General features: G+C 44.7%; 1 protein-coding gene across 1 annotated transcript; it reads left to right on the forward strand.

The window, feature by feature from the left end:
• Positions 1-474: 474 nt before the first annotated feature.
• Positions 475-27,587, forward strand: PPP2CB (protein phosphatase 2 catalytic subunit beta). The gene is made up of 7 exons (XM_056848127.1): positions 475-627; positions 10,633-10,842; positions 11,359-11,532; positions 17,227-17,316; positions 22,433-22,594; positions 25,838-25,956; positions 27,455-27,587. Exons 1-7 carry the CDS (start codon positions 526-528, stop codon positions 27,525-27,527), a joined length of 930 nt encoding a protein of 309 aa, XP_056704105.1. The 5' UTR covers positions 475-525; the 3' UTR covers positions 27,528-27,587.

Genomic DNA, 27,587 nt, shown 5'->3' on the forward strand with positions numbered 1-27,587 from the left:
TCAATAAAGGAAGCCACAGCCTTCAATTTGCAAGATCTGAGCAAGGCTGCCAAAGACAGGACATTTTGGAGGACTTTTATTCATAGGGTCGCCATGAGCCGGAAGCGACTCGACGGCACTGAACGCGCGCACGCGCACGCTCAAAAGCGGGCTGCGGCGCCCTCGACCTCCGGACGGCAGGTGGCGCTGCAGCCTCCCCCACCTCCCGGAAACGGCCGGACGCGGCCGCCGCGCGAGGTGGGAGCGGAATTGCGCAGCGTCGCGGCCGCCGCCATTACACGGTGCCGGAGCGAGAGAGAGGGAGAGACGGGGAAGGGCCGGCAGAGAGCGAGGAGGAGGGGGGAGGGCCTCGGCCGCGCGCTCTCTCTCTCTCTCTCTCTCTCTCTCTACCCGGGTGGGCCGTTGCGCCGAGAGACCGTTGGCCTGCCCCTCCCCCCGCCGCCCGCGCCAACGGCCGCCCTGGCCACGCCGCCCCGCGCTTCCTCCCTCCCCCACTGAGCGGACGGCGAGGGGTGGCCGGCAGGCATGGAGGACAAAATCTTCACCAAGGAGCTGGACCAGTGGATCGAGCAGCTCAACGAGTGCAAGCAGCTGAGCGAGAGCCAAGTGCGGAGCCTCTGCGAGAAGGTGGGCAGGGAGCGGCGCGCCTCTCCCCTACAGACCGACGTAGACGTGCCGTCGTCTGCTCTCCCTCTCCCCCCCCCGCCTATATAGTGCATATATATGTGTGTGTGTGTGTGTTACGTATAGCGTCGCAATGGGTAGCCGTGTTGGTCCGTCACTAGCAGCGGAAAAGAGGAAGAGTCCCGTAGCACCTTAAAGTCTTAACAACATTTCTGGCAGGGTGTGAGCTTTCCCTACACAGCTAGAATGTATCTGTAGTTATTTTCTATTATGTATAGAGTGTCTTTCTCACACACATATTGCTTTAGGTGTAGTAGAAAAGAGCAAGGGTCCAGTAGGACCTTAAAGTCTTAACAACATTTCTGGCAGGGTGTGAGCTTTCCATGAGCCACAGCTCACTTCTTCAGATAACAGCCAGCTATACATTCCAGCTGTATCTGAAGAAGTGAGCTGTGGCCCACGGAAAGCTCACGCCCTGCCAGAAATGTTGTTAAGACTTTAAGGTGCTACGGGACTCTTCCTCTTTTCTATTACATGTAGTGTGTCTTTCTCACCACACATTGCTTTATGTGTAGTAGAAGAGAGCAAGGGTCCAGTAGCACCTTAAAGTCTTAACAAAATTTCTGGCAGGGTGTGAGCTTTCCGTGAGCCACAGCTCACTTCTTCAGATACAGCTAGAATGTATCTATAGTTATTTTCTATTACGTATAGAGTGTCTTTCTCACACACATATTGCTTTATGTGTAGTAGAAAAGAGCAAGGGTCCAGTAGCACCTTAAAGTCTTAACAAAATTTCTGGCAGGGTGTGAGCTTTCCGTGAGCCACAGCTCACTTCTTCAGATACAGCTAGAATGTATTTGTAGTTATTTTCTATTACATGTAGTGTGTCTTTCTCACCACACATTGCTTTATGTGTAGTAGAAGAGAGCAAGGGTCCAGTAGCACCTTAAAGTCTTAACAAAATTTCTGGCAGGGTGTGAGCTTTCCGTGAGCCACAGCTCACTTCTTCAGATACAGCTAGAATGTATTTATAGTTATTTTCTATTACGTATAGAGTGTCTTTCTCACACACATATTGCTTTATATGTAGTAGAAAAGAGCAAGGGTCCAGCAGCACCTTAAAGATTAACAACATTTCTGGCAGGGTGTGAGCTTTCCGTGAGCCACAGCTCACTTCTTCAGATAACAGCCAGCTATACATCCTAGCTGTATCTGGAGAAGTGAGCTGTGGCCCACGGAAAGCTCACACCCTGCCAGAAATGTTGTTAATCTTTAAGGTGCTACGGGACTCTTCCTCTTTTCTATTACACGTAGTGTGTCTTTCTCACGCACATATTGCTTTATGTGTAGTAGAAGAGAGCAAGGGTCCAGTAGCACCTCAAAGGCTGTTACCGCACTAGGTATTCCCAGCAATGTATTAAGAGTTTGAAAATGTTATAAAAAATACTGCTCGCACTTTGTTTGGCCTCTTCAGCTGTGAAGATGTCTTCCAACCATTTTTTAGCCGTGGCATCCAAAAACCCTTTTAAAGCGATGTTTTTTATAACATTTCCAAACTCTTCATACATCGCTGGGAATACCTAGTACGGTAACAGCCATCATCTAACAAAATTTCTGTCAGGGTGTGAGCTTTCCGTGAGCCACAGCTCACTTCTTCAGATACAGCTAGAATATATCTATAGTTATTTTCTATTACATATAGCAGGGGTGTGGAACCTTTTTCCTGCCAAGGGCCATTTGCACATTTATGACATCATTCAGGGGCCATACCAGATGTAGATCTCCTGGTGGGGGGAGAGGCTAGGGTTGCCAGGTCTCCAGCCACCATCTGGAGGTTGGCAACCCCAGGGGAGGCCACACAGAGAAGGCCTGCAGGGTGCCCCCGCTCCCCCCCTCCCAGGCGGGAGGGCAGCCAGTGGTGGGCCCGAGCAAACGAGGCGCCAGGTGGGCGCAGCCCACAGTTCATCGGCAAGGGAGGAAGGAAAACAGAGAAAGAGGAAAAGGGAGGGAGAGAAAAAAGGAGAAAGAAATGGAGAGAGGGGGAGAAAGAAAGAAAATGATGGAGGGAAAGAAAGAAAAGGACAGAGGGAGACAAAGAAAGAGAAAAAGAGGGAGAGAAAGGAGAAAGAGTGACAGAAAAAGAGGAAGAAAAGAGAGAAAAGCCTTCCCACACACACACCCCTGCACACGGCGGCGCACAGAGCCCCATGCGACCGGGCCCCAGCCTCCATACCCTCTTCCCCCAGAGTCCACAAAAGCCCCCCCCCCCCGAAGCTTGATAGGCTCCTGCATTCATGCTCTGCCGCCGGGAGCCGCCTGCCTCTTCCCCCCCCCTCGCTGCTCAACAGCCGACAGGCAGCAAGAGGGGCTTACAATGTGCCGTGGTGTTCCTGCACACTGTGGCTGTAGGGGGCAGCCTTGGGGGAAGCATCCCTCCCCCTCTCCTCTTGCCGACCGACAGTCGGCAAGAGGAGGTCCAAAGGGCGCCGCAGCGCCCCTGTAAGCCGCAGCCCCAGGAATGCCCTCGGGGAGAGCTGCCCTGCACCCAGCCTCCGCGGCAGGGCCCCGGAGCTCCCGAGGGCCACAAAAAATGTCCTCGGGGGCCGCATACGCCCCCTGGGCCTGAGGTTCCCAACCCTGACGTATAGAGTGTCTTTCTCACACACACATTGCTTTATGTGTAGTAGAAAAGAGCAAGGGTCCAGTAGCACCTTAAAGATTAACAACATTTTTGGCAGGGTGTGAGCTTTCCTGGGCCACAGCTCACTTCTTCAGATGCAGCTGGAATGTGATTTCATCTATGGCCCAGGCTAGCCTGATCTCGTCAGATCTCAGAAGCTAAGCAGGGTCAGCTCTGGTTAGTATTTGGATGGGAGACCACCAAGGAAGTCCAGGGTTGCTGTGCAGAGGAAGGCAGTGGCAAACCACCTCAGTCTCTTGCCATGAAAACCCCAAAAAGGGGTCGCCATAAGTCGGCTGCGACTTGACGGCACTTTACACACACTTTACACATACAAGTAGAAAAGAGTGAATTAGACACAATGGTAAAGTAGATGTCAAAAGCAAGTAAATGACATTAGCAGGCGTGATTTGGATTGCTTTACTTGCTTTTGACATTTACATTGCCATTGTGTGTCTTAATTCACTCGTCTCTACTTAAGGATGGATGGAATCACATTTAGCTGGATCTGAAGAAGTGAGCTGTGGCTCACGAAAGCTCACACCCTGCCAGAAATTTTTCTAGTATTTAAGGTGCTACTGGACTCTTCCTCTTCTACTACACATAAAAGCAATAAGTGTGTGAGAAAGACACACTATACATAATAGAAAATAAAAGATACAGCTAGAATGTGATTCCATCTATCCTTAAGTAGAGATGAGTGAATTAAACTGGACTCCTCCCCTTTTCTACTACATATAAAGCAATATGTGTGTGAGAAAGACACACTACATAATAGAAAAGAGCAAGAGTCCAGTGGCACCTTAAAGACTAACAACCCTGCCAGAAATTTTGTTAGTCTTTAAGGTGCTACTGGACTCTTGCTCTTTTCTATTATGTATAGTGTGTCTTTCTCACACACGTATTGCTTTATGTGTAGTAGAAAAGAACAAGAGTCCAGTAGCACCTTAAAGACTTACAAATTTTTTTGGCAGGATGTGAGTTTTCCATGAGCCACAGTGCACTTCTTCAGATACAGCTAGAATGTATCTATAGCTGGCTGTATCTGAAGAAGTGAGCCATGGCTCACACCCTGCCAGAAATTTTGTTAGTCTCTAAGGTGCTACTGGACTCTTCATCTTTTCTATTACGTATAGTGTGTTTTTCTCAATCATGTATTGCTTTATGTGTAGTAGAAAAGGGGAAGAGTCCAGTAGCACCTTAAAGACTTGCAAAATTTCTGGCTGGGTGTGAGCTTTCAAGGGCCGCAGCTGACTTCTCCAGATACAGCTAGAATGTGAGTCCATCTATCCTTAAGTAGAAAAGAGTAAATTAGACACGCAATGACAATGTAAATGTCAAAAGCAAGTAAATGACATTAGCAGGCGTGATTTGGATTACTTTACTTGCTTTTGACATTTATATTGTCGTTGTGTGTCTAATTCACTCGTCTCTATTTAAGGATAGATGGAATCACATTCTAGCTCAATCTGAAGAAGTGAGCTGTGGCCCACGAAAGCTCACACCCTGCCAGAAATGTTGTTAGTCTTTAAGGTGCTACTGGACTCTTGCTCTTTTCTACTGCTAGTGACAGACTAACACGGCTATGTGTCTCATAGATTCTGTTCTACACTATGTTATGTCTCTTTCACATACGGTTTCTTTTATATGTAGTGTGTGCCATGTATTGTGTTCTTTATATGTTGTATGTTTTCTTTTATATGTGGTCTATTTTATGTATAGTGTGTCTTCCTCATATTATGTTCTATTGTTGACTGACCTGGATGGCCCAGGCTAGCTCAGTCTCATCAGAGCTTGGAAGCTAAGCAGGGTCAGCCCTGGTCAGTATTTGGATGGGAGACCACCAAGGAATACCAGGGTCACTTTGCAGAGTATGGATGCCAGCCTCTAGGTGCATTCAGTAAGTAGGATTGAATGACTGGATCCCTAAACTGCATTAGTTTTTGGGGAGGGGCCGTGGCTCAGTGGTCGAGCATCTGCTTGGCATGCAGAAGGTCCCAGGTTCAATCCCCGGCATCGCCAGTTAAAGGGACTAGACAAGTAGGTGATGTGGAAGACCTCTGGAGATCTGCTGCCGGTTTGAGTAGACAATACTGACTTTGATGGGCCAAGGGTCTGATTCAGTATAAGGCAGCTTCAACTGTTCATGTCTATGTCTTATATATGGTTTCTTTTATACATAGTCTGTGTTTTTCTCATCTATTGTATTTTTATATAGTGTGCGTCTTTCTCATCTAGCGTATGTTTTTCATACAGGGTTTGCTTTATGAATGGTGTGTGTCTTTCTCATATATTGTTTTCTGTGTAATGTCTCTCTTTCATAGCTATTGAAGGTATGTGCCACTCACATTATTTATAAATGCACAGACAACTAAAGATGCCAGCAGGCTCTTGATCCTCTCAGGATGCAGTCCCCAAAATATACATGTAAACAATGGGCGTGGGTGGAAAAACAGGAAGAGGCTTAAAATTGGTTTTAAATCATGCCTTTGCTTCTGGCCTCATCGGGGGGGGGGCATAATTGGGTTTCAAGGCAGGCCCCGAGAGCCACCACGACAGTTTTAAGGTGCTGAGCCAGGAGGAAATTGTCAGGGAGGCAACCTCTGACTTGGAATTGAGAGGGGCTGAAAAGGAGCAGAAATTCTAGGAAAGTGTTATTCTTCAAGCTGAGGCCAGAGGATGTTACGAGAGCTGGTCCTGTGCAGTGGTTACAGCAGCAGGCTAAGATCTGGGAGACCCAGGTACAGATCCCTGCTCTGCCATGAAACTTGGTGGTTTGACCGTGGGCCAGTCACACACCCTCAGCCTAACCTGCCTCTTAGGTAGGGTTGCCAACCTCCAGGTGTTGAAAAGAACCAAAGACAAAAATAACCTATGATGTAACGGATGTAGTCAATAACAAAAACAGCACGAGGGCTCACAGTTATTCAATGCTATCTATTCAATATAGTCAAAATACTACTCTACGCACACTACATATTGCAGTTAATTATACATGTGACACAGACATACAACAACTACATACAATATGCCTATATGCAGAGTCCATCCAATCAGCTGAATAGCTCACTAGCCAGACTGATTCCAAACACAGAAGTCTGCTAATGGAAAGGTCTTCAAGCAGTATTCTTATTACGTAGGCTTCTTCCCAGCTTGGTAGCTTGATAATCAGACTGGTGCAATTCCAGTCAGACTGGTGCGATTCCAGGGAATGTGTCCACCGGCTAATAAGAATACTGCTTGAAGACCTTTCCATTATCAGACTTCTGTGTTTGGAATCAGTTTGGCTAGTGAGCTGTTCAGCTGATTGGATGGACTTTACATACATACGTGTGTGTGTATATATATTGTTATAGGCATATTGTATGTAGTTGTTGTATGTCTGTGTCACGTATAATTAATTGCAGTATGTATTGTGTGTAGAGTAGTATTTTGACTATATTGAATAGTTAGCACTGAATAATTGTGAGCCCTCGTGCGGTTTTTGTTATTGACAACCTCCAGGTGGGGGCTGGAGATCTCCAGCTATTCCAACTGATCTCCAAGCGACAGAGATCAGTTCCCCTAGAGTAAAATGGCCGCTTTGGCAATTGGACTCCTCCCCTGTCCAAACCCCGCCCTCCTCAGGCTCCCCCCCCAAAAAACAATCTCCAGGTGTTTCTCAACTCGGAGCTGCAACCCTACTCCTAAGGTTGTTCTGAAGATACAATTAACCCTAACCACATACACTGCCCTGAGCTTGAAGGAAGAGCGGGATAAAAATGTGCTGTACAAGCAGGCTGTATGTGTTTATTTTTGTTGCTTTCCTAATCTCGCACATATGATTGAAAGCAAGAGGAAAGAAACCCAGGCCAGGTAGCTCATGCTGGAAGGGGCTCAGAGGCAGCCAAGCTTTTCCAGGGGCTGCTTGAAGGCCTGTGTGCTCCGAGGGAAAGTGGAAAAGGAGAAGCCCTACTTAAGGAGGTCATGTCTCAAAGGCCGCCAGGAGCCTGGATAAAAATCTGCTGGCCTCCGTTTTTGGAGGGGGAAAAGAATGACTCTTTTATGTTTAAATTGTAAACTCGCCTTCAGTGCCATGGCTGCAAGAAGTATATGGGGAGTCAATAAATAACTGACATAGCCTTCCTGAGAACTCTTTGTGTTTTCCGCATCCTTAGAACAGCGACCTTGGCTCTCAGGCCTGGGATTAAAATCCAGTTATGAACGTAGCAGTTGAACCGTTTTATATGCTTCCAGTCTCTTGATTTGAACCTGAAACTGGCAGGATGGAACAACTTAAACCTGTCCATCGTTGTGCGTACCTAGCATCTCATTCAACCTGGGCTGCTTTGTGTGTCGCGTTAGCAAGCCAGCTTAGCGCCTGCCTGGGCTGCAGATCTCTAGCTGAGGATGCTAACGTGACATGCACAGTGGCCCCATTTAAAGGAACCATGCCGTTAAGAACATAAGAAAAGCCATGCTGGATCAGACCAAGGCCCATCAAGTCCAGCAGTCTGTTCACACAGTGGCCAACCAGGGGCCTCTAGGAAGCCCCCAAACAAGACGACCGCAGCAGCACCATCCTTCCTGTGTTCCACAGCACCTAATATAGTAGGCATGCTCCTCTGATCCTGGTTCTTGTGGCATACTACCATCGTGTTTAAACAAGGCCTTAGCTGGATCTATGGAGCAACTGAGGCCACACAGGATGAGAGGCTGGCCCAGTAGTGTATGCATCCGGAATCAAGGAGCTCTCCATCTGACCGTGCATACCTCTCATCCCCCATTGGTTGCCATTTTTAAATACCAATTTAGGAGGCATCTCCTCATTAGTTGTGCTGCAGGAAGCTGCCTTATACTGAGTTGGGCTTCTGGTCCATTAAGGTCAGTTTAGTTTTAATTGAATGGAGAGTTAGCAAACAGGTTGCTGAGGCCTAACCTTACGGCAGTAACGGCAGTTTAGACGGAATGCAAATGCCTACACGATACTAAACGAGTTGATACTTTAATTGAATACATGAAGCTGTCTTTTTACTGAATTAGACCCTTGGTCTATCAAGGTAAGTATTGTCTACTCAGACTGACAGCAGGTGTCCAGGGTCTTGAACAGAGAGATCTTTCACATCACTCGATCCTTTTACCTAAAGATGTTGGGGATCGAACTGGGAACCTTTAGCATGTAAAGCAAATGCTCTACTGCTGAGCTATGGCCACTCCCCGCTGTAGAAGACAATATCTATAAGTTTGTCTTTATTAAATTTTGGGACCAAGATTTACTGTTGTTTTTTCCTGCTTCAGTATATTCTCCCCCTCCTTCCCTATTTTGTTTCCTTGAATATATATTTGCATACTGAAAACAAAAGCTAATTAAAACTTGTTCAGACATGCAGTTCTAGCTTTATTTATTTATTTATTGCACTTTTATCCCGCCCTTATTCCCGGCAAGCTGGGCTCAGAGTGGGTCACAACATACTAATAAAACATCAAGTAAAACATACATTAAAACATACTTTAAACATACGTTTCATAAAAATATGGATGAACTCTATCCATACTTCTCTGACTTATTACAAATAGCTTTTGAAACATAATCGGGTGCTGACCCTTTTCTCCCCCCCCCCCCCCCGTGGCTGGAAGAGAATGAACTAATTTACTATGTTTACTTTGTCTTAAATTTTGTAAACACATTTATAAATACAAAATGTTAATTTTGTGTCCCAATAGTAACAATTAGGATTAGGAAAAAACAAAAACAAATCAAGTGTGGTTTAAATGTTCAAACAAATCAGAACCTGAAAAAAACAATGATTACAACCGAGGAAATGCCAGGCTTTCCTAGTAGTTAGTGTATTGTCAATGATGTCCATTCACTGTTGGTTGTATGAAACAATAAATCTTTAGAAATGGAAAATTTTCCACAAGAAGAAAGAACTGGAAATGATTTCAGAACATTTTCCGCCCCACATCCCAGAGTAACACAAAAGAATGGCCCCGTTTCCACCCTGGGTCTGCTGCAGTCTGCAGATGAGGACGGGCAGTGTTTAAGAGTGCGCCCTTTCTCATTTTTCAGATTTTTCCTAGGGAAAAAATTTGATTGATAATCTCGCAAGATTTATTGGGAACATTGGTTGTTCTTAATAAGGTGCATTGCTTCACTGACTCCAGAATTTTTTCCCTCGAGGGCCACCCGTGTTTAATGTACTTCCTGAGAACTGTGTGCAGGATCATAGCGTTAAACTGATAAATTATGTATCTCTGAGTGTGTATACGTGTGGCATCAGTTCTGCAGACCTTGAGGTAACAGAAAAGGCCGTACGGTGGAGCTACCTCTGCAGTGGGGGTCACCAATTACAGTCTAGAAATCTTTAGTTCTCCGAAGCTGCTGCTCAATTTCTTCCACCAAAAAATAAATAAATAAATAAATAAAAACTCCCAAGGGAGGAGCGCATATTACCTGGGCCAGTGAATGCTTTAGAAGGAAGAGATACCCTGTTCTCAATTAAGGGCATCTTTAGATGTGTACTTAGCATTGCTGAAGTGTCCTTAAATGTTAAAAGTATGTTCTTTTTAATATAATTTTTTATTTTTCCAAACATTAAACATAAACACCATATAAACAAAAGCAGACTATTACATCTTGGTCTTGATCTTACATAATCTATCATACATCAAATCTTACTCAAAATGTAGCTCTGCTCACAGCCTAAGTTCGATACCAAGGGAAGTTGGTTTCAGGTAGCCGGCTCAAGGTTGACTCAGCCTTCCAGCCTTCTGAGGTCCATAAAAGGAGTACCCAGCTTGCTGGGGGTAAAGGGAAGATGACTGGGGAAGGCACTGGCAAACCACCCCGTAAACAAAGTCTGCCTAGTAAACGTCGGGATGTGACATCACCCCATGGGTCAGGAATGACCCGGTGCTTGCATAGGGGACCTTTACCTTTTATATATATAAAAGGTATGAACAAAGAAGAAAGATGGATTAGTTATTCGCCCTTACTATTTCTAGTATAGTTATGTAATTATATGTTGTTATATGAATTATCAACTATGGGAAAAGTATGTTCTTGAGTTCCATGATAACAATAGCCTTGCATCATTGGCTGTCATAATTCCCATTTACAGAAGCTGGGAGTATGTGGTTTAAGGGCCACCTAACAAGGCCCTAGCTGTCTCAGCAGGAATTTTAAGTGTAGATCTCCTGTGTCCAGGTGAAAGACATTGGGCCGATACCAGCATGGTTGTCCGCTGCTTGAGTTTTGAGTCTTCGTGCGATAGCTTTGAATAGAATACACAGAAAACCAACGTTACGGCTTCCAGTCTCACCTTCTGTTTTTCTTTTTCTTTTATTAGGCTAAAGAGATACTGACAAAAGAATCAAATGTGCAGGAGGTACGTTGTCCTGTGACAGTTTGCGGAGATGTCCACGGTCAGTTCCATGACCTTATGGAGCTCTTTAGAATTGGTGGGAAGTCACCAGACACAAATTATCTCTTCATGGGCGATTATGTTGACAGAGGATACTACTCTGTAGAAACTGTGACTCTTCTTGTGGCGTTAAAGGTAAGATGTGCGGGTTGTGAGGCAGAGGTTGGGGGGATTCACGGGGTGGGGGGGATCCCATCCCTTTCTCTTATGTTCTCTCCTGTCCCCCCTTTTCCCTCCTTTTTTCAGTCGCTGCTGTTTTCTCTTACCTTTCTCCCTACAGGCCCTTTCCCTCCTTTATCCACCCACCTCCACCTTTTGCTCTCCCTTTACCTCCTTTTCTCTGAGCCTTTCCATTGGCACTTTTCTTCCCTGCTGGGATAGCTTGGCAGCCCCAGAACACCATACATATTCTCAGTTTTGAGGGGATTTTAATCTTCATATTTTAATGTTTTTGGATTTTTTCTGCCGAAACATCCCCCCCCCATCAGTACATGGCCCTATTTTTCAGGTTTCTTGATCTGTGTTCTGAGGGCGTTGATCAAAATTAGATATGATAGTTCAGTGTATGTTATTTACTGGTGCATTACTGTGTATTATTTAAAATATAACCCTTTGATACTCTGCTATAATGCTGATTCACTCTCTGTTCAGGTGCGCTACCCTGAACGTATTACAATTCTGAGAGGCAACCATGAAAGCAGACAAATTACGCAAGTATACGGCTTCTATGACGAATGTCTACGGAAATATGGAAATGCCAACGTTTGGAAGTATTTCACAGATCTGTTTGATTATCTTCCTCTTACAGCTCTAGTAGATGGACAGGTAAGAAGTTTCTGAAACAAGGTTGTTGTATGACGGTGTGACATACTTGTACTTTGTGGCTGCTACTCAAAATCCATCCTGAGGTGTAGTGATTAAGAGCTGTGGTTTGGAGTAGTGGACTCTGATTTGGAGAACTGGGTTTGATTCCCCACTCCTCCACATGAGCGGCGGAGGCTAATCTGGTGAACAGGATTTGTTTCCCCACTCCTACACATGAAGCCAGCTGGGTGACCTTGGGCTAGTCCTCTATATGACGGCCCTTCAAGTATTTGAAGATGGTTATCATAGCACCTCTCAGTCTTCTCTTCTTCAGGCTAAACAGACCCAGCTCCTTCAACCTTTCCTCATAAGACTTGGTCTCCAGACCCCTCACCATCTTTGTTGCCCTCCTCTGGACAGAAGGGCTTTCCCTGCAGCAGCAGGAAAATCTCAGAAACAGCAATAGAAATCTGCAGGGACTGCCAGCTGTCAGAGTAGGTGGCCTGTGTGGTGTGGGAGTCAGTGCTCTTAGGAGCGGAATCTGATTTCAGGGATATAACATCGAACACCTCATCGATATTTGACAAGTCCTACTTACCTGACGAGTCATACAAAAACACCTTTCTGATTCTTAAACGGAACCAGGCAGACTAACTCATCCCATAAAAAGAACACATTAACTAATTCAGGGCTTTTTGCGGAGGTCTTGGAAAGAAGGCGGTTAAGGGGAGACTTGATAGAGGTCTGTAAAATTATGCATGGTTTGGAGAGAGTGGACAGGGAGAAGCTTTTCTCCTTCATAATACTAGAACGTGGGGTCATCTGCTGAAGCTGGAGGGTGAGATTCAAAACAGATAAAAAGAAGTATTTCTTCACACAACACATAGTTAACTTGTGAAACTCACTGCCCCAGGATGCCATGATGGCTGCCAACTTGGAAGGCTTTAACAGGGGAGTGGACATGTTCATGGAGGATAGAGCTGTCCATGGATACTAGTCAAAATGGATACTAGTCATGATGCATACCTATTCCTTCCAGGATCAGAGGAGCATGTCTATAATATTAGGTGATGTGGTACACAGGCAGGATGCTGCTGCAGTTGTCTTGTTTGTGGACTTCCTAGAGGCACCTGGTTGGCCACTGTGTGAACATATTACTGGACTTGATGGACCTTGGTCTGATCCAGTATGGCTTTTCTTATGTTCTTATGTCTCTTGTCTTTACTATAATTATGCTGTTTAAAAGCTACTGACAGTATTAATGTTTTGAAAGCCTATTTATATAGGAATTGTAAAAAACATGAGCATGGTGTTATGTTCCCTTGTAATCCGGGGACTTCCTTCCTTTGGGGCAGGGAAGTAGGAATTGCCACAGGGAAGCAGACTTAGAGGCAGAATTATAACGGTGGTTCCGCATGACCCAATACAGTGCTGCGTTCCTGTTCTTTTCCTGCAGTCCTTGCCTCACAGCAGAGAGAAAACGGGGTGGCGCATGACTTCTGCTCTTGTTTGTCAACAGAATGCTAACCAGTGAGGTTCTTCCAGCCTCCTTCTCTGCCGTGCTTCCCACTCTCGATAGCAGATTTCGTATAAGAGAACTTGCCTCTCGATATAAATATGTAATGGTGGGGAAGCTGTCAAAAATCTTTGCATTTTCCTTTAAACATGTGCTTCAGGCAGCTTAACCCAGTACAGTTTGCTTCTGTGATGTTCCAGTCTGTTTTCAGACAGCTTCGTGGAAACCTTTATGTTTAAGTGCTGTTTCGTTTGTTTGTTTTTAGCATTGGAAAGGAAGCTTGCCAGCAGGCTCTTACAAAATCAATTTGAGCCACCACCCCCAATCATTAGTATTCAGATTTATTGATACAGCATAAGCCAGTAAAATACACGTATCATTTATACAAAAGGTAAAAAAATTACAGCAGTTCAACCAAAAACATTCCTAATTAATATTTCCGAATCATTTATGGTCAACTAAAATTGACCAAATTATGATTTAATCATTAGTATAATTGTCATCATTTTGTATGAGAGCCAGCGCGGTGAAGTGGTTAAGAGCGGCTGACTCTAATCTGGAGAGCCAGGTTCGATTCCCCACCCGCACATGAAGCCTGCTGGGTGACCCTGGGCCAGTGACAGTTCTCTCTGAACTCTCTCCGCGCACGCAGAGGCAGGCAGTGGCAAACCACCTCCGAACGTCTCCAGCCCTATAGGGTTGCCATAAGTCAGCTGTCACTTGGCAGCACACACACACATCGTTTTGTGATCTTCTTTCTTAGTGAATCCACCTATATGCTTTTTATTGACATCTGATATACCATTTCACTGTTGTGTACCAGGAAATTAAAAAAACCCAACACTATTTAAATACTTTTTAAAGCACAAAGATTTACAAATGTATCCCTTATAATAGGATCTTGTGTAACATTTTGTCTTTTTTCTGAGACCCCTTGTATGTAACACCTGCAATGGCAAGTGTCTGTAGTGTTCTGAGATGATGGGTGTTGTGCTTGCCTTCCTGCAATCCTGAGAGGGGAAAACAATAAGGCTGCAATCCACAGGAGCCAGCGTGACCCCGCGCCGGCGTAGGTGCCACTTTGTGCCGTAGGTGCCACTTTCTGCCACCAAAGGCTCTCATCTCAGACTTCATGGTTGAACCCAAAGAGCAGGCTGGCTTAGTTATATTTGGTAGACTGATAGAACAGTCAGTGTATTGGGGTGGCTCTGAAGTAAAAAAGGGGATCCTTTACTCTAAATAAAGCTGCTGTTTTCATTTAAACCTAAATTAAATTTATTTACAAGTATAATAATTTCAGTACGGTTTATAAGTGTAATGGTTTCAAGTTAGGTACAGTTCTCCTTCTTTCTCTGAAGTTCCTTAAATAGACCTTGCCACAAAAGCATTTTTTACTCCCTCGCTACTTGGGAATAATTTCTTTGAGTGCAGGTTATTAGCCTGTTTCTTGCCATTTAGGCTAATGTCTTTCACATAAAGAACACGGATTTGAATCACACTCCACAGCAGCTTACTGAGTCTCTTCGCCCACTCAACTCCCTCTTTCTGTATCACACACAAAACCCTCTGAACAACCCAGTCCACCCCACCCCCTAGGGTGCTGCTGCCATCCAATCATAACACACTTCGCTCAACCATCTAGCCCCCCTTTGGCCAGTGTGGTGTAGTGGTTAAGAGCGGTGGTTTGGAGCGGTAGATTCTGATCTGGAGAACCGGGTTTGATTCCCCAGTCTTCCACGTGAGTGGCGGAGGCTAATCTGGCGAACTGAATTTGTTTCCCCACTCCTCCACATGAAGCCAGCTGGGTGACCTTGGGCTAGTCACACTCTCTCAGTCACCTACCTCACAGGGTGTCTGTTGTGGGGAGGGGAAGGTGATTGTAAGTTGGTTTGAGTCTCCCTTAAGTGGTTGAGAAAGTCGGCATTTAAAAACCAATTCTTCTTCTTCTTCGTCTTCTCCTTCTCTTTTTAGAAGCCTGCATTTTAAACCACAGTGACATACATACATACAAAACCCCCACAATAAATCCCAGAAACAAAACACACAAAATATTTACATAGCAAAACACCACATTTCGTTTCCCGTTTGCAGCTGTTTCATTGGTGAAGGGACCGGGTTGCAGGATGCTTTTAAAATGGCAGAGCAATCAGGAAGTAGTGAGTCATCACTAGCCTGACTGCTGCTCTTGCCCAGTGCATCAATAGCACTTTGCCAGTTCGCACTGAATAGGCTAATGCAGCAGCTTCTTTTAAAGCCCAAACTATTGCCACAAACCAGGTCTGAAAAAAGACTGGATGACAAAATGGGAACACTAGACTGTAAGGGTTTGGCAGCAGCCCTGTCTGACTTCTGCATAATAACTGCATGAATAAATGATGGCAGTTTTGGAAGACAGACCCACTAGTATGGAAGTAATAATCTGTGTGGCAAAGTAATGGGCTGGCACCATTTGGGAGTGGCTGTGGTTCAGTGACAGAGCATCTGCTTGGCATGCAGAAGGTCTCAGGTTCAATCCCCAGCATCTCCAGTTAAAGGGACTAAGCAAGTAGGTGATGTGGAAGACCTTTACCTGAGACCCTGGAGATCCGCTGCCAGTCTGAGTAGACAATACTGACTGATGGAGCAAGGGTCCGATTCAGTATGAGGCAGCTTCATTTGTTCATATGTGTTCACCAGCGCAAAATTTCCGCTTGCACTAAAGCTCTTGCTCGAGTGGACGCACAAGAACAACATCATAGTAGCACTAAGTCAAACTGGCTGTATTCCCCCTTGCGCAAGAAGTTTTGCAACAAATTTCCGGGTGCCGTAATACACAGGGAGGAAACCACCGGGTGTTGCACAAGGTCCTTGCAAGGGGAGCGGCTGCACGCACATCGCTGGATCCGAGTCAGGGTCTCCTGCATTAGTGATGCCTATATAAAAATGTATTCGGTGAGAAGTGACTCATAACTTGCCATCGTGCAAGGTTTACTGTTCTGTCGATAGGCGATATGGGAGCAGTATGACTCTTCAGCGTACTTACATGTATATATGCTAATTTTTAAAAAATTTTCGGGGGAAGTTAAGTCATCGCTGGAGAAATGGCTTTGTCATCTGAGAAATACATACATGGGTGTGTTATGCATTCTTGAACCATTAACGAAAGAAAAGGGTGAAGGTGCTTTCTTCGCATGCTCTTTTTAAAATTTTTATTTGTATTTAATATACAGGGATACAGAAAAAAGAAAATGGAGGGGAAAGAATTTGGGGGAAAGAAAAAACACATGTGAATAATAACATGTCTCTGCTTAAGCACTTAAGTTTAAATTTCATTATTCCATGCTACCCCTGTGTTTTCAAGACCTACCCATAGATTATTATATTTCTGAAATAGAGACTAAATATGGAGAAAGACCATTAGCTAATATTGAAAAAAACAAAAATTAAAACACTAGGTATTGAAGCTAATACATTAATTCTGTCGTTAAGTATTATATCAAATACTTGGTTAAATCGTACCTATTATATAGTAGTATTGCCTTATGTAAATCATATATTCATTTTCTGTTCTGAAATTAACAGCATCCACTGCCAAAGTAGATTGCTGTAAAGACATTTGGTGTTACTATCAGCTGCAAAACACTCTACGAACATGAATATTTATTATAAAAAGGTTGCCATTTTTGATTAAAATCATCAATTGGCTTTCTTTTCACCAAGCATGACAATTTTGACGTGGAAGCAAAATCAAATAGTTTACTAACCCATTCAACCATCTTGTGGATTTTATTTGCTTTCCAGCGAGTCACAAAAATAATTCTTTCTTCACATTCTCCATTGGCTCCTGCTGGTTTAGAGCTTTCTCAGTTTCAGTGGCCTCCCTACCAAACTGCTGTATTGAAAGCCCTTTGTGAAGCAGGGGATTTTGTCAGGGATCTCGCCATAAAATGGTGGGGGTGGAAATCTGTCACACAGACCTTCAATTCAGACTGTTTTAATGTTTAGTAGCAATTCCTGTCAATCTTTCCTTGGCTGGAAGCCCCAGGAGAGAAAGTATCCCACAAACAGGGCTAGTTCTCCAAAAGTAGGTTGGAGCGGGTAGCGTTTTAACTGGCTCAAGAGAGCAACAGTTCAAAGGTTTAGCCTTCACAGAAGGAAATGCACCTCTTTGTTTCCGTCGTACCCATTGTAATTTTGCCTTGCTTTCCCTTCCTGTGCAGATATTCTGTCTCCATGGAGGTCTTTCTCCATCTATAGATACACTGGATCATATCAGAGCCCTCGATCGTCTGCAGGAAGTGCCGCACGAGGTAATGTCAGTGGAAATGCATTCTGCCTTTTGTGGGTGAGATGCTGGGCTCGGATCCCTTCCCTCCAGGCAGGGTAAATTTCAGTTTAGAATACAGGGTACCTATCATGTTTCTCAGAATTGAACTAGGCCATTCTTGGTAGCTAGGCAATAACACGTACCTTCTAATTTTGCAGTTTATTATAGCGAGGCCTATTAAAAGAACGTGGAACCCTTTTGTAATTTAGTTTTTGCATCATTAAACTCTGAATTAATGACCTAGGATAGTGGTCTACTTCTGTTTGCACTTCTAAATCCTTTTAACATGCATAGTCCTAAAATTGTTTATTCTAGACAAATGCTTGATTCTCTTGCTGTGGTGTTTAGCGTATCAACACAGGCTATGCCTAGATCTAGTCCTAACTGAGATCTTAAATTGTAGGTTTTAAAGGTGTTTTTTTATAATAAGATAAGAAGGTAAAGGTAGTCCTCTGTGCAAGCACTGGGTCATTACTGACCCATGAGGTGACATCACATCCTGACATTTACTAGGTAAACTGTGTTTGCCATTCCTTCCCCAGTCATCTACACTTTACCCCCAGCAAGCTGGGTACTTCTTTTACTGACCTCGGAAAGATGGAAGGCTGAGTCAACCTTGAGCTGGCTAACTGAAACCAACTTCCGTTGGGATCGAACTCAGGTCGTGAGCAGAGCTTTTGACTGCAGTGCTGCAGCTTACCACCCTGCGCCCATGGGGGAAGGCGGCTATTAAATATCGATGCTTTGGCATCGATAAGAGTTGTATGCCTGTAGCTTTAGAATAGTACTTCTTCAACTTTCATAACCAAAAGACCCCCATGTTGATTTAACACCTTTTTATGGCCCCGTAAGCCTTCCTTCTCCCTGTTGACAATTCCTAGACGGCCCCTGTTCAAAGTGTGCATGACAAGACAGGTGCCCATGTCACGTGGAGGTTTCCATCCTCAGAACAATACAGTGAAAACCACATCAGCTACACTGCGAGAGAAAGTTTAATTACAGCAGATATATTGTCTGTATATAGAAGATGAAGAAGAATTCATTTATTTGTTTAGACAGAGGCCGTTACAAAATACCCTTACATGTATACAAAAAGCCAAAAAAGGAATAAAATTGCATCAATATACATTGTCTGGATAAAAACTATTTCATACAAAATCTCTATTAAAACAAAGATCGCACTCATTTGCTTTCCTTTACAAAAAAATTTCGTAATAGCTTCAAGAGCGCTAATCTTCCTGGCCGCAATAACAAATTGAGACATCAGAGTCAGAGAGTAAAAAAAAAGAAACAATTTATCAATTTCAGAACAAAAATTTCCTCCCTTCAAAATTCAATCCAAGAATTTGGCTCTAGGCTCACTATACAAAGGACATGACAGCACATAATGAAAAATGTCCTCCGTGATAAAGATCCACAGATACATGTGCGATGTTCCTTTGGGATTTTATTATACCGCCCTGTCAGAAAGGCTGATGGCATGGTCTGAAATCTTAGGGAGGTGAAAGCCACCCTAAGGTTCTGAGATGTGAGGTTAACCAAATAGGAAGATCTAATATGGTCTTTCTTATAGTTATGTATGTGTCCTTTGAGGGCCAGTCTCAGGGCTAGCTAAGCATGTTAAGGCTGCAACTCAGAAGGCCCCAACCCGACTTCCACTCAATCTCACCCCTTGATTGGAAAAGACTTTGCACTGGAACCTACAAGAAGCTTCCTGATTGGTTAATAAGTTGCTGATCAAACAGGTGGGAAGGAGCCTGGAAAAACTTTCAGAGCTGCTCCTAGAAATGGGGGAAAGACCAGCTTGATAAGAAAAACTGAACTTTGAGTATTCAGCTGGAAACTGCAACTGGTTATTACTGTCTGTGGGTGCAGATTGGTGTGTCTGTAAGCTGAAATCCTTTGCAGTGGAAAACAAGAGTGAAAACTAGTTCAGGTTTGTGTCTGGAGCAGCGATGATGAGTGCATTAGGAATGTGCCTCCTTGGTGCCACTCAACCAGTCAAGAGTTCCTAAGGCTGAGCCATCGAGTCCTGGCGATGACATCAGTTAGATGAGCAAGAGAAGGGCTCACTTTCTGTTCCTGCAGAGAGAGCCAATGCAGCGTAGGGGTTAGAGGGTTGGACTAGGATCTGAGAGACCCTGCTTCAAATCCCTACTTTTGCCATGGGAACTTGTGGGGTGACCTTGGGCCAGTCACGCACTCTCAGCCTAACCTACCTCACAGGGTTGTGGGGATAAAATGGAGGAGAGGAGAATGATGTAAATGGCTTTGGGTCCCCCTTGAGGAGAAGGCTGGGTATAAGTGAAGTACATAAATCAACAGAGGACTCTTGGGCCTCTTGACGTACCCATGTGGAGCTCCAGCAGTCCCCAACTCCAGTTTGTGAAACACATTTTGTAATGTCGTCAAGATAATCAGTGGAGTAATTCTCCTTTTCTCTGAAATGTGATGTTGTAGTCCGGTAGCAGAACATGCAATTAATACATACAGCTGTAGACTCCTGCCAAGCTAGAATTGGAAGAAGGTATATTATAAGCTGACGCTGATGTCAGCCAAAGCTTATTAGATGAGTCAGTGTGGAATTCTGAGCTTGTGCATTGCTTTCAAAATGGACCAGCCAGCCCTTTAAATCTAGTATTGCATTTGTTTCTCATGCATTTGAAACTCTGGTTAATTTTGCATGCAAGAGCTGATCTTGCATGATTTTAACCAGTAGCATGAGGCAAACGTTTTTTCGTTCCGGTATATTTCTATGAAAAAATTAATTAGTAATACAATAGGTAACTTAGCAGTTCAATCACCCACTTGCAAGTTAGACCTCACAATAGTCTAGGGGACCACAATGGCCTAATGGGTACCATTTTGGACTGGTTAAAATTAGTACATTGTGCCTTAACTTTTTTTCTTAATTTAAACACGGGAGGTGTGTCCTTCTGAGCTGTGATTTAAAAAGAAACAAAAAACCACGTTAAACATTCTAGTTAAATAATTTTCAAAATAAGATTTGAATATGGTTGAATACAACGTTTAAACCACATTAAGTGCACTTTGATTTTGTTGTTATCAAATACATTCTAATTACAGTAGACTATTGGGCGGAGATTTGATACACCATGTGAAATTAACTTGGCTGTTAAAGGTTTTGCTTATTAAATAAGTCCCACCATGTCAGATCCCAGTCTATTTAGAGCCTCCGAGTTCTCTGCAAAATTATTTTCGAGGAACTCACATCACTCAGCTGCTCTCTTGGCTTCCTTTTTTATTTTTTGGTCTGGTGTTCTTTGTTTCTTTCTGCGGCTGTTTGGAAAGGAGAAAAATGAACAAGCAGCATGGTTTCAGTGTAACAAGAACGTGCGTCAGGCTGAAAAGGATCAAATGGTATTGAAGGGAGTCCCTTTCACTTGTATTAACTTGCTGCAGTCTGAGAAGGATCAGTTCTTGTCTCGGTCATCTACAGATGGATTTTTCTCCGAAGGTTTCCTTATTTGGTTCCCTGTTCAGTGAATTGGAAGATTGTTGGTTTAAGCACTTGCGAGCCTGCGGAGTCAGGTAGCAATGCTTCGTGGCTCTAGTTTGTATTTAACTTGTAATAAGCCGCTGGAAGAAGTCGGAGGCTCGGATCTGCAGGTCCCCTCGCCCAAGCAGGAGGCGCTTTTCCTTGCGCATGGGGTGTGTGTCCGTGTCTCTGGTTCTTACCATACCCCATGCCCACGTAAACATCTGGCACACATGCCAGACAGCAACGTACCATACCCCTTTGCACAAACCGCAAGGGGCATGGCTTATGACGGTCACTGCCGCCCAGACCCATGGAGTCACTGGCCAGGTCAGAGGAGGGGCTCTGACGCGCTGACAGTGTGCTGCTGGGGCTCAGCTTGCTCCCAGCACGGCTGTCCATGTACAGCCTTTGTCTCTTCTCCCCCCACCCCCTGTCTTTGCTAGCGCACCAGTATCTCCTTGGGTAGATGTTGCATTGGGCCTGAAAGAATGCCTATTTTTCCTTTCCTTTATCCCTTAGAAGCCCCTTGTTCCATTGATCTTGAGCAGTGTAGTTTTAAATCTAATGTTTGAGGGATATAAGGAGTGAGATAAATCTTGACACTGCCAATGTAGCCTTGAGATCCCTGTCGCTTAAAAAAAAAGGCATTATATCAGACACAGAGGCATTGGATTTATGTATTAAAAGAGGAGAAATATATTGTGATCTAAGATCCTCATAGAATCGACATTCCAAGAGTACATGAGCCGATACAGCCAGAAGCACAGGACAAGTCCTTTCTGAATATGGTGAATTCAAAATTCTGCCTTGCATTACCATAGAAGGGTTAGTGTTTGATCTGGCCAGAAAGAAGGCTCAAGAGAGACGAGGGGCTGTCAAGTAATTATAGGCAGGCAAGCCACGTGGTGGTACTCCAAAAAAGTGAGATGAGCAAACGCGGCGAGCATGGAAAGATGGGAGAATGCCCACCTGTCCCAGTCTGTTCCATGGGCCAGTGCTGTAGGGAGGGGAGGGAGGGAGGAACTATTTCACCAGCTGAACTGTTAGATCCAAGCCATTGCCAGGGTTGAGAGCCCGGGTAATTTGGAGTGGATGTGGTGTCTGGTGCGGTGGACTCTGATCTGGAGAACCGGGTTTGATTCCCTACTCCTCCACATGGGCTGTGGAGGCTAATCTGGTGAACTGGATTTGTTCCCCCACTCCTACACCTGAAGCCAGCTGGGTGACCTTGGGCTAGCCACAGCTCTCAGCCCCACCTACCTCACAGGGTGTCTGTTGTAGGGAAGGGAAGGTGATTGTGAGCGGGTTTGATTATTCCTTAAATGGTAGAGAGTCGGCATATAAAAATCAACTCTTCTAAAAGCTGATGATAAGTAACATCTTAAAACCTGAGTTTGGCTGAACATTTGTGGATATACTACTTGTCATGGGTGATTTTAACTGCTTTTGTCAAGTTTGATTTTTTCCCATTGCTACTACGGTGTCTATATTCTATAAAATAGACATCAGAGACATTATTATAACTGTTTAGGTGACTCTTTAAGTTAATGACCTTTGGGGAGGGGAGTCTGATTTATTTGTTTATTTTCTTTGACAGGGCCCTATGTGTGATCTCTTGTGGTCCGATCCAGATGACCGTGGTGGTTGGGGGATATCTCCACGTGGTGCTGGCTACACGTTCGGCCAAGACATTTCTGAAACATTTAACCACGCCAATGGTCTTACGTTGGTGTCTCGTGCTCATCAACTTGTAATGGAGGTAAAAATGATTCCGTTGCCTAGCTGGACAGGGCCAGACATGGAAGGCTCTTAAAGAAAGTACTGGCTTTGCGTCCAGTGACTCAGCATCTTGACTTCTGATCCTGGCACCTAAAATGTTCTTAGCAACAAAATTAAATTCATATTCCAGATCAGAGGCAACTTTGATCTAATTACAAATTAATAAAATGTACCTAAACAAAACGACAATGGTGAAGGTGCCAGGATGTTCCCCTTGTCACACACGCACCCCCAGCTGTTCTTAAACTCCTGGAAATATTGAAGCTGCCTTCTACTGAATCAGATCCTTGGTCCATCAAAGTCAGTATTGTCTACTCTGACCAGCAGCGGCTCTCCAGGGTCTCAGGCAGAGGTCTTTCATGTCACCTACTTGCCTGGTCCCTTTAACTGGAGACGCCGGGGATTGAACCTGGGACCTTCTGCATGCCAAGCAGATGCTCTACCACTGAACCATTGCCCTTCCCCCTTCCACCATGATGTGGTCATGGGATGCCAAGGGGACAGCCATGAGAGTTGGGGCCTGCAGTGGGAAAAGATGGTGACCTCCCCCCCAATTGATTCTGCACTGGTGGAGGAAGGCTGATTTTAGCCCCATTCCCTCTCCTGGCTGCTTTCCTCTGACCCACACAGCTCTTCATCCGCATGACCCTGTGGCCTCAACAATATCTCTTTCCAGAAGTTGAAAGGGGATGGTGGTGGGAGGGAGAACTGCAGAGAAAAATCACTATTTTTCCGCTGGCCGGTTGGATACGGGCCGTTGCATTTGCCGTGGAAGTATGCGGTTTTTATTACATCTCTAGTAATGTGTTGCGTAGTCCAGTAATGGATATGCATCTTTTGACTCTGATTAAAATTGGTCTAGTATTAGTCAGCTGGTCAAACAACAGATCCAGTGGTTCAGTGGGAACAGGTCTGTTGATGGTACTTAGCAAGTAATTGCATTGAGTGGGCTTTGCAAAAAAAAACACACCACAAAAACTCCCCAAAAGTAATTGGAGTTGGTGGGGGAGCATATGGGGCTGTCTCCAAAGTATGTTTCCCAGCCTTTTACTATTATATGGTAAAAGAGCCAGCGTAGTGTAGTGGTTAAGATCGGTGGTTTGAAGCGGTGGACTCTGATCTGGAGAAGAACCGCATTTGATTCCCCATTCCTCCACATGATCGGCAGAGATTGATCTGGAGAACTGGATTTGTTTCCCCACGCTTCCACATGAAGCCAGCTGGGTGACCTTGGGCTAGTCACAGCTCTCTCAGCCTCACCTACCTCACCGGGTGTCTGTTGTGGGGAGGGGAAGGGAAGGTGATTGTAAGTCGGTTTGAGTCTCCCTTAAGTGGTAGAGAAAGTCGGCATATAAAAACCAACTCTTCTTCCTCTGTATAGCCTAAAAAGTTTATTTGCCATGAAATCAAAATTTATCTCAGGAATGTTAAATTTGCACGAAAGTTCTGGCTGCTAAGGGGTGTAATTATGCTAAATTTCAGAATGGCTGAGCTGTAGCAGTTTAAACGTTCGGCTTTTATGTCCACATTCTCATGTTTTTGAACTATTTTGTTTTGTCCACCTAATGCATAATGTCTCTGTTCTGCAAGTTTAGATTCAGTTTAAAATTCCCAGAATACTTTGCAAGTCTTTGTGCTCATGTGTTCGGTGAAAATCTTGTGTATACTTAGTTATGAGGTTTCATACTGCCCGCTGTATTTGATGAAGGGAACTTTGACTCTCACAGGCTCATACCCCGAAAATCGTGTTGGTCTGTAAGGTACGACTGGCCTCGTATCTAGCTGTTCTACTTTCATCATAGAGAAATAAAACTGTGGCACATTAAAGGTAAAGGTAGTCCCCTGTGCAAACACTGGGTCATTCCTGGCCCAAGGGGTGGTGTCACATCCCGATGTTTACTAGGCAGACTTTTGTTTTATGGGGTGGTTTGCCAGTGCCTTCCCCAGTCATCTTCCCTTTACCCCCAGCAAGCTGGGCCCTCATTTTACTGACCTCGGAAGGATGGAAGGCTGAGTCAACCTTGAGCCGGCTACCTGAAACCGACTTCCGTCGGGATCGAATTCAGGTCACGAAGTGAGCTCGGACTGCTATACTGCAGCTTACCACCCTGCGCCACAGGACTTTGTTATGGCATATTATTTAGTATAATTTTGGGGTTAGCCTACTCAGGGAGGACAATTTGCCTGCAAAGACCATCTATCAGCAGGCGTCTTCATTTAAAACTATGCTCATTAGTACGAGGAAGGGCTGCCTGACTATATAAAACATGCAAGCCCTATAGCCTGAAAGAAAGAAAGGGGTTAAGTGGGTCAGTGACACTTCCCCCTGCTGTTTAATTAAAGGAAATTGCTGGTTAGTGTTTTGTTAATAAACATACACAGGGTAATAAAGGCTGATGATATCAAAGTCAGGAGGCCTTAAGAGAGAGTTGTATTTAAAAGCCTCTTTCAAGAAGAAATTAGTTGAGCATGATGAGTATGATCTCGTCAGATCTCGGAAGCTAAGCAGGGTCAGCCCTGGTTAGTATTTGGATGGGAGACCACCAAGGAATACCAGGGTTGCTGTGCAGAGGAAGGCACTGGCAAACCACCTGTTAGTCTCTTGCTATGAAACCCTCCCAAAAGGGGTCGGCATAAGTCGGCTGTGACTTGATGGCACTTTACACACACACACACACACACACACGATGAGTATCTTAGCCAGCGTGGTGTAGTGGGTTAAGAGCGGTGGTTTGGAGCGGTGGACTCTAATCTGGAGAACCAGGTTTGATTCCCCACTCCTCCACATGAGCGGTGGAGGCTAATCTGGTGAACTGGGTTGGTTTCCCCCTCCTTATCAGCTGGGTGACCTGGGGCTAGTCACGCCTCTCTCTTTGTTAAGAGCTCTCTCAGCCCCACCTACCTCCCAGGGTGTCTGTTGTGGGGAGGGGAAGGGAAGGTGATTGTAAGCCGGTTTGAGTCTCCCTTAAGTGGTAGAGAAAGTAGGCTTATAAAAACCAACCTTCTTCTTAGCCTCTTTGTCGCATCCAAAATTAGCATTTGAACATGATAAAATTAATTGGGGTATCTTAAAATTCTTTGCTTTCTTTGCTTTGAAACAGATCGTTTGATGGTAACAAAAGTTTTGCAAAGCCCGATTCTTAAATGCTTTTAAGCATGTCACATATTTATGAGAAAATTGTTTTGAAATGTTTCACGAGAACCATTTTTTCCCCTGCCGCAGGGTTACAACTGGTGCCACGATCGGAACGTGGTCACCATTTTCAGCGCACCTAATTATTGTTATCGTTGTGGGAACCAGGCTGCTATCATGGAACTAGACGACACTTTAAAATATTCCTTGTAAGAAAACTTATTTTATTTCATTGGGCATTGAGGGTGGGCACTTCTTTTTCCCCCATGTTTTAAGCTAGACGATATGATTCAGGCAGAAGACACACAACTCTGCGCGGTGTAAACACAGTGGATCTGGAAAGGGGAGGTGACTTCCACAGATTCTCTCCTGGTGCATACCTCTGACCCCCTCCCAGCTATCCCTGAGACCCCATCCTCCCGGGAGCTGTATTGTGGAGGGGGGTACTTGGGGCTGCATTGGGAGGGGCCAGCGGGATTTCAGCCAGTATGTGGCTGTGGTCAGAAAAGGACAAATGAATGAAATGCGTGGCAGCGCTGTGCACTTCCATCGTAGCTTTGATCAGGCAAGATCATTGCGACTGAATTTTGCAGTCGTAGTTCCCTGACCAATCTAATTGAAACTAGTGGTTTTTGGCCCCCCATTCAGTGTTCAGTGAGCCAGCATGGTGTGGTGGTTTGGAGTGGTGGAGTCTGATCTGGAGAACCAAGTTTGATTCCCCACTCCTCCACATGAGTGGCGGAGGCTAATCTGGTGAACTGTATTGGTTTCCCCACTTCTACACACAAAGCTAGCTTGGTGACCTTGGGCAAGTCATGCTCTGTCAGCCCCACCTACCTCACAGGGTGTCTGTTGTGGGGAAGGGAAGATGGTTGTAAGCTGGTTTGATTCCTCCTTAAGTGGCAGAGAAAGTCGGCATATAAAAACCAACTCCTCTTCTTCTTCTTCTTAATCATAGCAATAATGAAGTTGGGCCAGGATTTAGTTAGTATTTCAGTCCTGTCTCTTGAACAGTAGTCTTTTTTGAATTCAGTGGAACATATGTATGTTTGGGTTGCAACTAGAACTCTAATGACAGGGTGGGAAGTAATACTGACTAAAAACAGCTTGCTCTGAACATTTCTTGCTGTACATACCATTTCCCATTGATAGCATTGGTTTAGCCCCATAAGACTGCGTGAAATATATTGCACAGGCTAGTAAAACACTTGGTTCTATTAAGTGTGTCTCATTGGAAGCCCTCCATTTCTTGCCCTGCCATGCCCATGCTTCAGATTTGCCAAGCCTGGTTCTTTTGGCCTGCCTGCCGTCAAGTCGCTTCCGACTCATGGCGACCCTATGAATGAAAGTCCTCCAAAATCTCCAGCTTTGACATCCTTGCTCAGATCTTGCAAATTGAGGGCTGTGGTTTCCTTTATTGAGTCAGTCTGGGTCTTCCTCTTTTCTTGCTGCCCTCAACTTTTCCTAGCATGATTGTCTTTTCCAGTGACTCTTGATGAGTAGATTATGTACAATCTGTAAAATTGTAGTTTGTTTTTAATAACTGTTAGACTTATCTTGGGAAGGGGGAATTATATTCTGAACAATGGTGAAAAGGGAGGAATGGAGCAAAAAAGGTTGAGAACCACTGCTTTAGAACCTTAGCCAAAATGCATTTGACCGTAAAACACTTTTTCCCTTCTCTTTCCCCCTCCCCCCCTCCCCCAGCCTTCAGTTTGATCCAGCGCCTCGCCGTGGAGAGCCTCATGTCACTCGGCGTACCCCAGATTACTTCCTATAATCACCTTTTCTCGAACCTGGCCTTGATCGGAAGGAAATACCTGGCATTAGGGGGAGGAGC

The sequence above is a fragment of the Euleptes europaea genome, chromosome 4, assembly GCF_029931775.1.
Source record: "Euleptes europaea isolate rEulEur1 chromosome 4, rEulEur1.hap1, whole genome shotgun sequence".
In the NCBI taxonomy this organism is placed as follows: domain Eukaryota; kingdom Metazoa; phylum Chordata; class Lepidosauria; order Squamata; family Sphaerodactylidae; genus Euleptes; species Euleptes europaea.